The sequence below is a fragment of the Mixophyes fleayi genome, chromosome 3, assembly GCF_038048845.1.
Source record: "Mixophyes fleayi isolate aMixFle1 chromosome 3, aMixFle1.hap1, whole genome shotgun sequence".
Taxonomy (NCBI): Eukaryota; Metazoa; Chordata; class Amphibia; order Anura; family Limnodynastidae; genus Mixophyes; species Mixophyes fleayi.
Window position 1 is genome coordinate 262,066,843 of NC_134404.1, and position 16,336 is coordinate 262,083,178.

A 16,336-nucleotide genomic window follows, 5' to 3' on the forward strand; every position below is an offset into this window, starting at 1 on the left:
AGGGTGAGGGATATTCAGCACAAGATGGAAACCTGTGACCAAGAGGGTGGGCACGGCTGACAGGTTAAGAGCCACTGAAAGGTGCAGAGAGAAGCGAGAGAGGAGTCAGAGGGCAGAAGGCCCAAGAAGGAGGTGGGCTAAGTAGCAGGAGAGCAAAGTTAAAAATGGTGGAAACAGGAGGAGAGAGGGTCCAGCTCAAAGGAGCTTGCAATCTAAAGGGACATACTGAAGACACAAGGGTGATATGGGTACAGGGTCACACAGAAAGTGAGAGGAAGGGGAAGAAGGGATGAGAGGGAGAGGTAGCCGACAAGGTGGGTAGTTACGGATGACTGAAAGGCTTTTAATAAAAGGTTGGTTTTTAATGTCCATTTGAAACTGCAAAGATTGGGAGATGTTCTGATGGAGCAAGGGAGATGGTTCCAATGAAGGGAAGCAGCGTGAGAAAAGTCTTGAATACGTGCATGAGAAGAGGTAATCAAAGGGGAGGAGAGGTGACGATCATTGGCCGATCGTCGATCAATACCATTTAGTGCTCTTTCTTATAAGAATTCAAAGGGGGTCATTTACATCAAGTAGGTGCACTGTTAAACATTTTATCTCCTTATAAACTTTGAACACTAAGAACATACCCAGTTTGGATTGGAGTGCCATTTACACATCCTAAGTGCACATGACAAACCAGGAGCACAGTTCTGCTCAAATAAACCAATGTATTTAATATCAAAAGCTCCTTAATAAGACACAGCCCTAATGTCCATTAGCATTTTCAAGTACAATAAAAGACAGAAAATGAAGGTCCATAAGTGTGGGGGGGGGGTCCAGATGGGGAGTCGACAGAGCAATGGCATGAATTGTGTATATTTCAATATACTGTATCCAATATATCCAACGAGAAGCACAACACAGAAAGCTCAGTGAGCACACAAAATAGTCTTTCAATAAAAGGACCGTTTTAACTGCCCATTGAGGAAGAAACCTAACTAAAAAAGGAAACAAATGGCACAAAAACACAGTATGGCAAATTGCAATGCAGCCTTCCTTTAGCAACTCCCTTACAGTCTTGTTCTGGAACATTTAAAAAAATGCATGTCGGAGCATGATTATTATAAGCATAAATAAAATGGTCTCCTGGCCATCAAAGTTAAACGGAATACAAAAAGGACTTATTTTTACAGATGCAGAAAACAACATTAATCAGCTTGAAACATCTTAAAAATGCTCAAAAGGTAAAACATTAATTTTAATAGAGTCAGTAAATAACTTTTCTTTCTAAATGGCAACCCCCACAATTCTTCACTTTGGAAGGGACTGATAAAGTGATCAATCCTTCTTACCTTGTAACAGCGATACTTGTATAACAAAACAAGGAATACTGTCATCACCAGGATAACACTTATCATAATAATTGTGTTCAGCACAGAGTTTAGAAGTCGTTGTCCGACAGATGTGGTATCTTCAGTAAAAGGAGTATAAATTCTGAATGACAAAAAGGTAAAAGAAATAAAACAAACCCGTAAATAAAGTTTGAATAAAAGGACTTACACAGAAAAAATACATCATTCAGTGCTACCCTTACTTTATACTGCAGCTAAAAGTAAAGTTTAATTCCATTATTTCCAAATTTCAGTCCTTGGTCTAGTGGCTCCAGCTTTCCTTTCATCATCCTCCATGATCTCAGCCATGGCACACTAAGGAAACCTGCTGCCTTCAAAAACAATCTCGCAAGTAGGACATCATTCTCGTATTTCTCATCACTTCCTCAATTATATTATCTACCACTTCTATCCCCTCTATCTCTGCTCATGCTTCTAAGCCAAAGAGCATCTTTAATAAATGTAATCTCCCCCAACTCTCCTACCCCACAAAGATCACTGCCCAAGAACTTGCTTCCTACTTCAAGGGCAAGATTTGATATGAAATAATTTCCTCTTTTGCTAGCAACAACCAGCTCAATTCCTTTTATGCACCCTGTGGCACCTTCTCTTCATTTGATCTCACAAATAAAGAAGTATCTACTCTCTTTTTCTCCCCCCTCCCTACTACCTGTGCTCTCCTGTGATTGAGGTCTCCTGTGCTCCTCTGTGCCTCAGCTAACATCTGTAAGCTTTCTCTTTCTCCATTTTACGGACCTTTCCATCATTATTTAAGCATGCAGAAATTACTTTTATTCTGAAAAAAATAAATGCTGACCTAAACTCTCTCTCAAAATACAATACAATCTCTCAATTCTCATGCCCCTTCAAGCTTCTTGAGAAGCTCGCCTACCCGCTTCATTTCCTTACACAATCTATCAGACCCACTTCAGTCAGGTTCCACAGGAACTGCACTAAGGAGATCAATGATTTAATCACTGCTAAATTTAAAGGCCATTACTCGCTTCTAATTCACCTGGACATCTCTGCTGAATTTGACACTGTTAACCACTCTTCTCATACAAACACTACATTCACTATATCTTTAAGACAGTGTTCTATCCTGGTTCTCATCCTACTTATCAAACCACTTCTTTAGTGTTCGTTTCTCTGGTTTCACCTCCACTCCTCCTTTCAATCAGTTGGAGTACCACAAAGCTTAATGCTAGGCCATCTATTATTTCCTATCTGAAGAAGATTATATATAATCTATTATTGTATATTCCATTTTCCTTCCCTAGTAACCATTGATAGGACAATTGGTTTCTATCCTCCACCACTTTGTGTGGCAAGATACTAGTATTTGTCTGGAGAAAGCTGTGAGGCCTGGCACATTTACATTTGAATGGACTTTGCTTCCAATCAAGTAGATAAGCCACTCCTACAGAAGATTTTGTTATTAAGTTTTATGACAAAGGCCCTTTTTGGGAGAGGACAGCTTAGACAAACACACAGGATTTTTCTTCCCATTTGGATACAGGAAAATAGACGTACATGGGCCCATTTGGGTTGTGGTAATATGTGATCATGAAGGTATATATACTGGTTAAATATGTTGAATGTGTTCAGTGTTTTAATGGTAAAACTATAAATGGGACAACATGGAGGGCTGATATCTTGGAGAGATCACATTTGGTTAGTAATGATGTGGTGTTTGAATTGAATTGTCTTTGTCTGGTAGATATGCTTGTGGCTGTGATATAGTAACATGGTAAATATATATTAGTAAATGTTAGTGTACACAGATTGTCGAATACATAGGGTACAAAAATTTTAAATAGATGTGTTTACATTGCTTTTGATTAAGTGAAGATTGTTAAGTGATATTAGATGGAAGTTAGGAAAAAGGTTGTTGTGGGAGAGAATACCTGTGTTGTGCATTGTTTGTAGACATTCCCATCCCTAATGTGTGAGATATCTGTGTTGTAAGAAGATTACAAAAATGTTTCTTTGTTAAAAATGGCGACAGAGACATAGGCCATGCAGTCTAGCTTTTAAGACGGGTCAGTTTGTAAGTGATTGAATATTAAGAGATATTAATATTTAGGAAAATATACGTTAACCAAGATAACTTAGTTTAAGTGTTTGTAAATTCTTACTTGGGAAAGATAGTTACATTGTATTTGACTGTGCATATAGCATAGTTTGGGAATATCTGCTAGATAAAGATACAGACTGTATTGTGCAATTTGCCTTGCAAACATGTCTTCTCATCCCTCTCCCCCTAAGGGAAATGTGTAAAGAGGACAATGTGTAATGGCTGCTACAAGGTTTTGCGTTAATAACCCGTGAGACCAAAGAGAGATTAGTGGACAATGCGTATTGACTGCTAGATAGAGATGTTTGTGGTGAACTTGCAAGTATTGTATTGTATTACAGGAGATTTATTGCTAATACTGGTTGTATAGTTATAAAATTTGCATTGTAATCAAAATGGCCACCAGGGAGCTACATGCTGTTAGCAAGTGCTCGTAACAAAGTATGGTATGAGGTCGGCCATTTTAAGTAGTGTCTGGGAAGTCCTAGTAAGCAGCAATGTTGTATTTGCAAGATTTGTCTATTAGATCAGATTTATTGTGATGAATAGAGCATATGTACTAGAATAGTGATATATACATATAATATATACAAGTGTAATTAGGATTAAGATGGATATATTGAAGCCAACATGTGAGTTGCAATGAACCTGAGATACAAACACACGCATACATAATTAGCAAGAAATTAATAAGATATTGTTCCTACACATATATTGTCATTATATGTACCATGTGTAAGATTATGGTATGAAAATTATATTATTATACAAGTAAAGATCCTATTTCATACACACACATACATCTGCATTGCGTTATGAATTTATAATGTCTTGATACAGAAGATATTATATACAGAAATCTGTAAAATCCATAAATTAGGTTTAAAGGACTGAAGTAGGCGTGTCATAAGAGGAAAAATGTAAAACCGTGTGGTTATGTAACAAGCATGTCACGGTCGTCTGTATTTCTTGATCCGATTTGGGACCACTGGTTCTAGCTGAAGCAGAACTGAAATGGAACCTAGAGACCTTGAAATTCTCTCTGCTGAATCTGGTTGGTCTGAAATGATCAGCTAACTGCATCCAAGATGGCCCCACCCATGCAGCAGAACAAACAGTATGTGTTTGTTTACAAATGGAGATGTGATGTTAAAGTGTTTAAATGCACAAGGAAAGGGACCAACCTCTCTCAAATTATATTCAGACTCAAATGTTCACTTATCTTGGTGTTGGGGCGCTCTTCCAACAAGTACTATCATCATCAATTATTTTATATAGCGCCACTAATTCCACAGTGCTGTACAGAGAACTCATTCACATCAGTCCCTGTCCCGTTGGAGCTTACAGTCTAAAATCCCAGGGGAGAGAGACTAGGGTCAATTTTGAAAGCAGCCAATTAACCTATCAGTATGTTTTTGGAGCGTAGGAGAAAAACCAGAGCACCCGGAGGGAACCCACGAAAACACAGGGCGAACATACAAACTCACACAGATAAGGCCATGATTGGGAATTGAACTCATGGCCCCAGTGCTGTGAGGTAGAAGAAGCGCTAGGCCACTGTGCTGCACTGTGTACTAACTATAACTCTTAAAGACCAGAGTTGGAGTTAAGAAAGCAAGGCACTCCTGATCCAATAAAATACATAAAAATAGTAATTTTATTTATTATTAATATCAATAGAATATCTGAGTCGCAACGTTGTATATTTATTAATAGGTAATCAGAAGATGCTGGCAAAGAAAAGTTGTACAGAAAATGTGAGCATAAAAACATCAAAAACATTCAGTAATAACCACCATACTGACAGCAGCTAAGAGGTAAGATATCTAATGCAATATGTATAGATGGATCGACCCCTTATTGTTATTTTATATCAGATATCTTTGTTTATGAGGTACCAATTTGCATTAGTAATCATGGCATAACAACACATAACATATTGGTACATTATGTACTCCTCAAAAATACATTCTGTTCTTGTTAATGAAGGGTGATGTGTGACCCAAGCACATTACAAGAACAATTAAGTCCTAAATGAAACTCCAAATAAAGATTCCAATCAAACCTAATTGTATGTCATCTGGTTTGTTGGAATAGGTGGTCTGCTTTCATATATAATTTGTACCCAGTGGACTTATTTACATATTTATATACATAAGATACATTCACTCCCTTACATTAGGGTTAATTTGTATGTTATTTATGCCCTTTACTCTATAATCGATGCCAAGTCTCTCACACAAGCACCTATATATTGTGTGTAATATCTTCTGACTTGTTAATAAAAAATGAGGATAGATGAAATTGTCCTCTATGATGTTATATATAATAATATGGAGCCCATTGCTTCCCATACATCAATTTCCTACAGAGATTAAGCATCTGCAATGCCGCTTTATTAATGTACAATGAATTACAAATATGAAGGCCAACAAAGGTTCACATATCAAATGTGAAATTAAACCTCCGCTTATAGTGAGTATTCCTACTTAATAATAGCGACTTCACTTGTTATTGAGGAGACAAACAGTTTGTGCGGGTGATATCGGCTACATAGCAGCTGTCTAGGTAATACTTACTGGTTTGAGACATCATGGCCTACACCCAATGTACTTTTCGCCTCGTCAAGGGATCAGGAATGCTGCAGGCGAATAGGAGGGACCCGGGTAGCTGTGTTTTGACAGCTGCAGATGAGGTAAGTGAAGCTAAGACCCCAATGTGTGACAATACCCCCTCCCTTACAACAAAGCGTATCCAGGAAAAGAATATGAAGATAACATGCGCAATTAAGGAAAAACATGGGATCATTTAGACTATCTTATACCATTTATCTTTGAAAACTAATAAGCTCCTTTGGATTTCAGTATCATCTCTATGCGTATGATACCCAAATTTATCTCCAAATTTCTAAACATCTGTGTTATAGAATATTTCTCTGCCATTTCATCTTGGATGTCCTCTCAGCACCTCAAACTCAATCTTTCAAAAATAGACTTATAATTCCCACCATTCACCAGAAGCTATTTGCCTGATATCTCTAGATGTGTGGATAACACAATGATAAACCCTAGCCCTCAAGCTCACGCCTAGGTATCATCCTTGCCTTAGAACTGTCCTTTGTTCCCCACATCCAGTCTGTATCCTAATTCCTGAATCACCACACTACACCGTTCACACAAGCTTACATTTATTCTTCTTATTCTGTCTGGCAGCACCAACATACAATAGGCACTTAACCTCATGTATCAAACTCCTTTTTTCCCTATAGACTGTAAACTTACGAGCAAGGCCCTCTTACAGCTTTGTCAGTCTGTTAATACCCAGTCTGTTTATATTACTGTGCTTGTCTCCAATTAAAGCGCTACGGAGTATGCTGGCGCTATATAAATAAATGTTAGTAATAATAATAGTTATACAAATGTCCAACTGAAAGAGTTAATTCAGAACAGAAAAGGAACTGCAGTTCTGGCCGCACTGTATACTGCATTTGTGAGTGGTTAATTAACAAGATTAGATTAGTTATTACATTTTAATATGTATTTGCCTTGCTATCAGTGCCTCTTTTACACCGCATATTTGCTTTATCTAGAAATGTTGCATTTAAAAAGACAATATACAGTTATTGAGAATTAAATTTTTGCGTTCACAGGTAATAAATACTCTGTATAATACAATATACAAGTTACAATATGTCATACTCACAACTGTCCATTTTTCTCAGTGTAGAAGCTGACAGATTTTATTGTAGCAACAACTACAACCATGCAGAGAGTGACTGGGATGAACAGCATTATAACGTGTTTAGCGCCATATTTAAGAGTCAGCTCTTCCTCCTCACTGTCCACTGGGACTTCTCTGTCAGAGGCTCCCGCACCTGTAGTCTCACCATTTGATGCATCACCCAGCCCCTGTGCACTACTGGCATATTGTTTCTGTTAGAAATTAAGAGACTGGTCAAAGAGTTTGCAATTAAGAGACTGGTCAAAGAGTTTGCACAGAAAAGACACATACAGAGTGACTGGTTCAATGCAGACTTCAAGAATTCCATCCACCAATGAGATTATGCAGCAAACACAGTTCTTCAAACTAGCACAACAACAGAGGTCTGGTAAGATTAAGGTTTGTGAGATGCTTGTTCCACCAGCAGTCACTTCTGCCACTCTGAATTCTGAACATTCATTCTTCTGACATAGCAGTGCTCTGTTGTGTCAGGAGAACTGATTAGATGGATGTGGTGATACAGTAGAGCCATAGCTGTGCATTTCACAACCCCTTTTGGGATTAAATTATGTAGGAATTTAGATACCTACTAATATTTCCATGGTTAATTCCTCCAAATTTGTCATTGTTCAGGAATATTTCTCTAAAAATCATTTCCTTTTCAAAAAACAGTTATTCACCAACCCTCCTTTTTTGCATCTGTGAAATGTACTATAGTGTGCTTTATTAGGGGAATGCAAAGCCCTTATGAAGTTCTGAAAGATCAAAAACATGAGTGTTCATTTGTTTGGACAGAATATTAATTAATTGCAGCTATATATTAGCTAAAAAAAAAAATGTTGCGGAAAACAACGGTATTTACAATCTCATCATTTATATATAACAACCAGCATTATTCCACAGAGTGAAGGATTAAATCTCAACCTAGGAATTCTATTTAGATATATGCAAAGCATTCCTTAATTCTCAATACTGGCTTTATGGCATGTATACATGCATCTCAGCACAGCCATCAGTATAACATATGGATAGATAATGGAGTGTGTAGACTGAATAGTACCCAAAAAGAATACCCATTAGGGATAAAATGAGGTGGTTTACAAAGAGCTTAAGAAACCCACCTATAATAAACGCAATTTAATAACCAATATCTAATATGAGAATTCTCATGACTATTGTATACCAGTCATCAGAATCCCACAGAATCCAAGTGTAAAGTATTAAACATGACCATAGGAATTCTGGATACATTTAAAACCTCAATCTAGGAATTCTGGCCCTACACTGCAGAAGTTATCAATCCAGATGTTGTACTGATGAAATCAAATAAGAACAAAACAGGCCAACTGCAAATTGGATTACTGGCTCTGCTTCTATGGCTGTATCCATGATAGAAGCTATGTGGTTCTGGATGCACCGTTTGACAGTATAGGGAAGTAAAGATTAATGTGCATATCTATCTTTATTTCTTCGGTCAGGTTAATTCTTTAAACATTGTTTCTGTTGTATGGTCACTGTTATCCTCTAGCTATGAGAATGGGAATATCTTTGTTATAGGAAAACTTTTTCTGTATTTTTTTTTTTTTTAAATGGATGGTACTTTGGCTTCTTCTAACCCACCTCTCTATAACCATAATGGGAGCACTGTTGAAACAAGGACTGTAAATCAGCTATGCTGCTTCTGCTGGGCATCCATACTATGGCATAGCTGCATGTTTAAAATAGAACAATGTTTTGATAAAAATTTCCAGAAAACCCTGTTCACACATGCTCCTCATAACTAGCCAGATAGCAAGACTGTTAAATAAAAAGACTTAAATGACTATTACAAGAATCCTTAATAAAATGTTTAATAACTTTTTCTACTTAAAATACGCATGCATGGAAATACTAATGTCCGTGAGTGTGGCCAAATTACTTCAGATTACTATCTAAATTATGGCCCATAATGAAACTGTAGCTTCCAAATGCACATGAAAGTAAATACTGGGCTAGCTACATCCTTTTTCTCCATCTCTCACCCTGTTATTTGGGATCTCTGCTGAGGCCTGAAGTCCATCTTGATAAGAAGGAAGAGATGCACTCTCAGATGCTATTAATGATGTTCTCTCATTACAGTCCTCCTCCTCACTGTCTGAGCTGTTCATGAAAGTAATCATAATTACACACTACCTACAAAAGAGGACAAAACAGGTATTTTCATGTTACAGTTTACGTTTCAGAATGACTAAGGGGTCAGATTGACATATCAAGTAATATGAATTCTAATCTTAAAATTTACATTCAAGTTTAAAACAAACGCATGGAACATAAATTTCTCTCTAGAATTATTATCACTGACTTGTAATGTAAAGAGGTCACTTCACACCTACAAATTCAGCCCTAACCCAAGCATAATAAGCAATGAGGCCCTATATATGCTATAATTATCTGATAGTGTGTGTGTAAAGCTGGGTACACACTGCAGATTTTTCACCCAATTATCGTGCCAATCACACTATAGACGACAGTTAGGTCCGATATTTGCATTAATGTGTATGCTCCCAAGATCATGTTTTATTGTACCAAACCACATTGTATCGTTTCATTTGATTTAATAAATAAGACTAAAAATCTCTATAAACGATGTCGGGCAAATTCTGAAGTGTAAGCACTCACAACCAGCAGTGTAGGCAGATCTCCATACATTTTACAAATTCACGCTCTTTTCAGGAGATGGTTATGAAAGATCTTAAGGAAAATCGTGTAAGTGTGTATGAATCTGCATGCTGATCAGGACTTTCAGTTGTTAGTAAAATCGTTAAAGATATCGCATCAGGAGAAATTTTTCTGTAGTGTGTACCTGGCTTTACAAAGGATGACAAAAGCAGTCAGCCTTAATGCTAGGCAGAAATGTTACACTAGGCCACAACCTGGTTGAAGGTTCCCTAAATCAATCCCTTGAAAATCAACACAAAACTCTAGACAATCAATGTAATCAACATAAATAATAATTATATTTATTATCATTATAATTTTTTTTCTGGTGCTGGGGACTGGTGTGTTTTCTGCCTGGGCCTCTCTCATTTGAATCTTCTGAAACGGATTCAGCATTTGTGAATAATATTCAAGAACAAAGTTTCATTCAAATACAGCTGCTAGTTTAAGCATGACTAAATCTTTTTGTGGTTGCATTTCTTTCTAGCACTCATAATAGGGGCATATTCAATTAGCTTTTGGATTCGCGGTAACGCGCGTTGCCGCGAAAAGTGCACGTTCTTGTGGGTATTACGGTACCGCATTAACGCGGATTTTCGTTCGCAACCCTATGGGCTGCGAACGAAAATCCACGTTATTGCGGTACCGTGTATTACGTTTCGCGGATGTTCCGGCGCGTTACCGCGAATCCAAAAGCTAATTGAATATGCCCCATACAGTCTTATATATTGAACAAATGGCTTTTTAGAAGTTAAATGTGCCTCCGGAAAATGAGTGACTCAGACTCCAATAATACAACCCAAATCATGACACTAGAGAAACCACAAGATTCAGTGGACAAGTAGAATAAAGAGAACACTAATTAATACTATGCTATGGTAATTTATTTGTATATACAATTAATAGAAAACTGATTTTTTTTTGTTTAAATGGTGGGTATTAGAAATTCAAATAATTTTCCAGAAAAAGAAAAATGTGTAATTAAGTCAAAAGCTAAATCAATATGAAACTACTTTAAAGTTGAACTACACTTAAACATAATTAAAATACCTACGGATGATGTTGTAGGTGCTATATATAAGTACAAAGGAAATTGTTTACTATTTTTCAAAAGTGTGATACCTAAATTGATATAGGTTAAGAAAAGCCTGATACATCATACATTGCTATCATAGCATTTATTGACTAAAGCAGCGGTTCCCAAAGTGTGTGCCGCGGGTCCCTGGGGTGCTGACCAATCCAGCGGTGGATCCTCCTCCTCACTGTCTCACTGACTGCTGCTCGTGATGCCATCACGTCCGGCAGTGTCAGTGAGGAGCAGCAGCAGAGAGGACATTAGGACAGAAGACAGCAGAACATGAGGAAAGAAGGTAAGTAAAGGAACGGAGAGTGAAGGGGGACAGAGTGAGAGCTGATGAAGAGGGGGACCCGGAGTGTGAGAAGGCAAAGAGGGGGACCCAGAGTGTGAGAAGGCAAAGAGGGGGACCCAGAGTGTGAGAAGGCAAAGAGGGGGACCCAGAGTGTGAGAAGGCAAAGAGGGGGACCCAGAGTGTGAGAAGGCAAAGAGGGGGACCCAGAGTGTGAGAAGGCAAAGAGGGGGACCCAGAGTGTGAGAAGGCAAAGAGGGGGACCCAGAGTGTGAGAAGGCAAAGAGGGGGACCCAGAGTGTGAGAAGGCAAAGAGGGGGACCCAGAGTGTGAGAAGGCAAAGAGGGGGACCCAGAGTGTGACATGACGAAGGGGATACAGAGTGATATGGTGAAGGGGCGCAGTGATATGATGAAGGGGTCTAAATACATCTTATGTCATTTTGACCCAACTACTTAAAAAAATGGGACTACCGAGTAATTATTTTGGCTTAGGGGGGTGCCTTGGAAAAATTATGGTGACCCTAAAGGTGCCCCGAACTGATAAAGTTTGGGAACCACTGGACTAAAGTCAGAGGAGGCCATCACTAACAAAATGAAAAATGGCAGTAACCTAGCAACTGGGCCTCATCTTTAATTACCTTACTCCTGCTTGAAGATCAAAGGTAATTACTGGTTGGCTAGCAATGATAACTGTATAGTTAAATCCCAAAACCTGGGACAGATCAACATTATTAAAAATAACATTTAAAGTCACATGCAGTATACTAGATCAATATATGCATTTGTAAAAACTGCATTATAGTATAACCGGTCATTTAATAATCATTGTGGTTCCCTTTAGGCAGATAGTTTCCAAGGAGACTGAAACTGAAATGTAGAATTGTAAAATGTCCACCGCTGTCAGTGCATTTTCAGTACAACACTTGTTTTCAGTAAATGTCAAACAAATTTAAAGTGGGACATTTATATTTTACAGTTTAATTGCTGAGAACACTTTGTGACTTAAATACACATATAAGCTCAGATATATATATATATATATATATATATATATATATATATATATATATATATATATCGAATATAAATATATATTCTATTGCCCATTACACGGATATGAAGAACAGGAGGGTAAACAATAGCAGCTGACTCGTGATATCACATATTAACAGTCAGGATTTCTATTTAAAAGTGTTGGATAACGATTTATAAAACTGCTCCTCTTAGAGAACTCTATCACAAGACGAAACAAACAAAAGATAGAATGGAATTTTGGGCAAACTCGTTCAAGAGAAAAACATCTTTGAACGTCATTTAAACAGTCAAATGTCTCATTTCGAACTCAAAAAAAAATGCAGATGATTGATACCCGTATATATCACCCAAGGCAGCAGCGTAATAATTACAACATACAGACATACACAGAGAACGATACTCATAAACAATATTCTTACCTATAAGGAGGCGCCCGCTTCCGTATAACACAGTATAAAGACGCTTCTCGGCCACCGTAGCTGCGAGTTACACTGCGTGCGGTGCAGACCTCCTTCTGGGAGTGAGATGTGGTTTTGTCTTAAGATTTGCGGATTTACTCGTTGAAAGATGATACCCCTTAATCATCAGCAATTCATCTTGAATGTGGAGAATATATAGGCGTGTGATCAAGATTAGCATATTTTTTTCAAGAAGTGAAGGAAGATACCCATATGACCAAACTTTTAAAAGTTTATTCAAAGCCAGCCTTTGCTTTCTCTTAAGGTGGCAGATTATCTTTCGTGTCTAAAACCACTTGAACATGCAGCTTTCAAATAAAATTGAAAGCAGGGTCATCCATTTGTATATGCACTGAAAAATCAGTTTGGCAGTCTTTAACCATTCGTTCATGCATGCGTAATATACAGATACTGTATGCAAATTTTCGTGTCGGCTGTCATGTCCAAAACCACTTTGGGCTTGTCAGAATTCAACTGTTTTGTATTGTATACAGTGTAACTGTAAATGTTAATATGCATTAACAAAGTAATTTACCCTTGAAATACATTATTTACTTATTGGCAAATATAACACTGACCTCAGCCTACTTTTTGTGGGCCCAAATAATCACCTATTATCAATCAGTTTCCCATGTAAGATAATAATCTTAAAAGGGTTATTTCAAATTTTATGATGATGAGTCTCAAATGGAGCACAATGCAAGAAAAGTGCTCTGAAACACTGACCTCTGTACATATCTGTTCACACACAAACCAAAGGTCAGACCAGTAAATTAAGCATACACTGTTTGTGAGGTGTGTTTTGCTATGGCCTGCAGTTTGTGTGTGAACAGCATGAAAAGATCAATTATTTTTGTAGTATTATATTATAGTTTGCTTTGTGTATTTGGAATGCAATGTGAAAAAGTCCCTGAAAGTGCTTGTCTCAATAAGTCCTATTTGAATAATTTGTAATAATGCACCATGTTAAATCCTGTGTGTTAAAGCAGCAATTCCACATAGTTTGTCTTTATTTAACTAGCTAAAAAGTACCCTTTAAGCATGCATCTGATGTGTTTTTAGCCACCCTTCTCCAAATCATCTCCTTTTCAAAATCCCTCTGTAATTTACAAACTGTGGTGCCAGTTACAGAGTCACAGGTTCACAGCTCTCAGAAATCACGTGACGGGCAGAAGGGGTAGGAGGAAGAGAAGGATTTTACAGTACACAGAGCAGACAAATCTCAGAGGAGCGTCCCAAATCCTCACTAAATCATGTATTATGTGATTGTGGTTGCTATGGTGGTCCACGATACTGTACAGAATTATAAGTCATTAATAGCAGCCTGAAGAAACAAACCAAACAAAATGGTATATACCAACATTGTTCTTATAGCCTGCTACAGAGATCCAAGTAAAAAAAAAAAACAACTATTTTTTTAATGGGATTGCTGCTTAATAATGTCATGAACATGATTGGCATGCATTATTTGTGCAACATGTTTTAAAATTCTTTCAGAGCTTATTAAGGCTAACCAACACTATCTAGTCTCTGGGGCATATTCAATTAGCGTGGCAGTCCGCGATTATGCGCAGCTGCACGTGTCCCGTTACCGCAACATCGCAGATTTCCGTGCACACCACATAGGGTTGCGAAGAAAAATCTTCAATGTTGCGGTACCGTATTATCACTTTACACGCGCAGCCGTGTATAATCCCGGACCACAAAACTAATTGAATATGCCTCTCTGTGTCTAAATGCATACTTAGATTTAATATATAAGAGCAGGTGCGAGGGGCAAGTGCCCCACGGGCCGGTCAGAAAAAAGTGTAGTTTGGGCCAGTGACTCTCTCTACTACTCTCTACTGCTTGGTGGCTGGTCCCTCCCCCAGCCACCTTCTATATTAGCCGCGGATTCTTCTGATCCATTCCCCCCTCTCGCTCAGTGATAGGCCAAACATTTGACCTATCACTAAGAGTCCTGGTGTCACATGGGACGTGCACCATGTGACAAGTGCCGTCTCATGTGTGAAGTGCTGCAGACAGTGCGCAGCGCGGATGGAACAAGGTAAGTGTTAATAGTATGTGTGTGTTATGGCAATATAGAGTGTCTATGTGTGTGCGCTATGTTCATACAGAGTGGGTGTATGTGTTATGTTAATACAGAGTGAGTGTGTGTGTTATGTTAATATAGTGTGTATGTGTGGGCACAGTCTTAATGTAGAGTGTGTGTGTGGGCACAGTCTTAATGTAGAGTGTGTGTGTGGGCACCCTTCCTGACTGGAGTTGAGTTTTCAGAGGCCCTCTGGGTCTGATACCTGTGGGGAGGTAAAACCCCTTCCCTTACAGCAGTTTCACATTTGATTAGGCTTCAGCATGTATGCATGCAGTCGGCTAATCTCAGATGCAGTAGTCTCCTTGAACACTTCCCTTGACAAAGTCAACTGTATCAGAGACAGAGAAACAAGATATTAGTGCTATACCTGTACCATCATTGCTGAAAGAACCGTAAGTGGCTGCTAACAGGCCATCTTGGCAAATGACCAAAGGAGTCCTATAGAGCATTATGTGCACCACAACCTATATGACTCTGGTAGGCTATTAGAGACTGGCATACTAGTGCATGTGTATAATTGTGAAGTTATTAGATATTATTTGTTTGCTGAGGTTTTTCCCACTACCAAAGCATGACCTATATTAGCTGTGAGTTTTGTACAATAATTGTAAATTTGCACTGTTTATTAGTACCAAAGCTACCTATTGATTCAGGTCATAGACACCCACCTTTGTGCAGTAAGACAACTAGTTCACTTATCCTTCCTAAATCAAGCTGCAAGGTGCTATTTTGTACCTTCTAGCGAAACCATGTAGTGCTGCAGAGGGAAAAATGTAAAATGTGAAAGAAAATTTAGAGATTGGAACGAGGCGCATCCTAACTTACCTCTAAATTGCAAAGAAAATATAAAGCTGCCTAGAATGTATATGCTACATGCAAATAAATGCAAGAAGTAGTTTCCTTGCAAAAAAAATAAAAAAATGTATTTGTACCCCTTGCATTGCAACGTTGTCATTCTAGGTGCAAATTTGCCCCTTTAACTGGATATTATTTTTTTTTTACTCTAAATGAGGCTCATTGTCTGTCACATAGCCTACTAACCGACCTTTTACTACCTTTATTTATCTTCACCCACTCCACTCCTTGCCCATTCCTAAATAAATGCACCATTTTCATTTGTACCCCATACAACCTGTGTCTTCTTGGGTGAGACAGACAGGGGTTCTCCTAAGTCAACCCCTAGCACCAATTCTGATCCATGGAGATATATTGAAGACGCCAACTGCAAGTAAATGCTATCTTCATCTCATTACACCTCCTGGGCAGCACTAAACAATGAACCACTGATCCGTTCCCCAGAACCCACACTGGAAATGTGCCACAGGAACATTTGAACATGCCCTTACCGTACTCAACTTACACTTGCTTGCCCCTGTTTCTCCTCCCCAGGAATAAGGAGCCACAAATCTAAGATGTACACAAAGCTAGATAAGGATGCACTTTGCTTCACATGGGTGGTATAGAAATGCATATATTTACACCACAAAAAATGACCAGCGATCATCTCTA

General features: G+C 38.2%; 1 protein-coding gene across 1 annotated transcript in view; it reads right to left on the reverse strand.

The window, feature by feature from the left end:
• LOC142144532 (presenilin-2-like) overlaps positions 1-12,889 on the reverse strand; it is a 29,160-nt gene extending 16,271 nt beyond the window's left edge. The window contains exons 1-4 of the mRNA XM_075203524.1: positions 12,694-12,889; positions 9,195-9,345; positions 7,156-7,385; positions 1,338-1,479 (exon numbers count right to left, since the gene is read on the reverse strand). Of these exons, the coding sequence (XP_075059625.1) occupies positions 1,338-1,479; positions 7,156-7,385; positions 9,195-9,332 (510 nt within the window). The 5' untranslated portion in view covers positions 9,333-9,345; positions 12,694-12,889. The remainder of the gene's footprint in view (positions 1-1,337; positions 1,480-7,155; positions 7,386-9,194; positions 9,346-12,693) is intronic.
• Between the last annotated feature and the right edge of the window lie 3,447 nt (positions 12,890-16,336).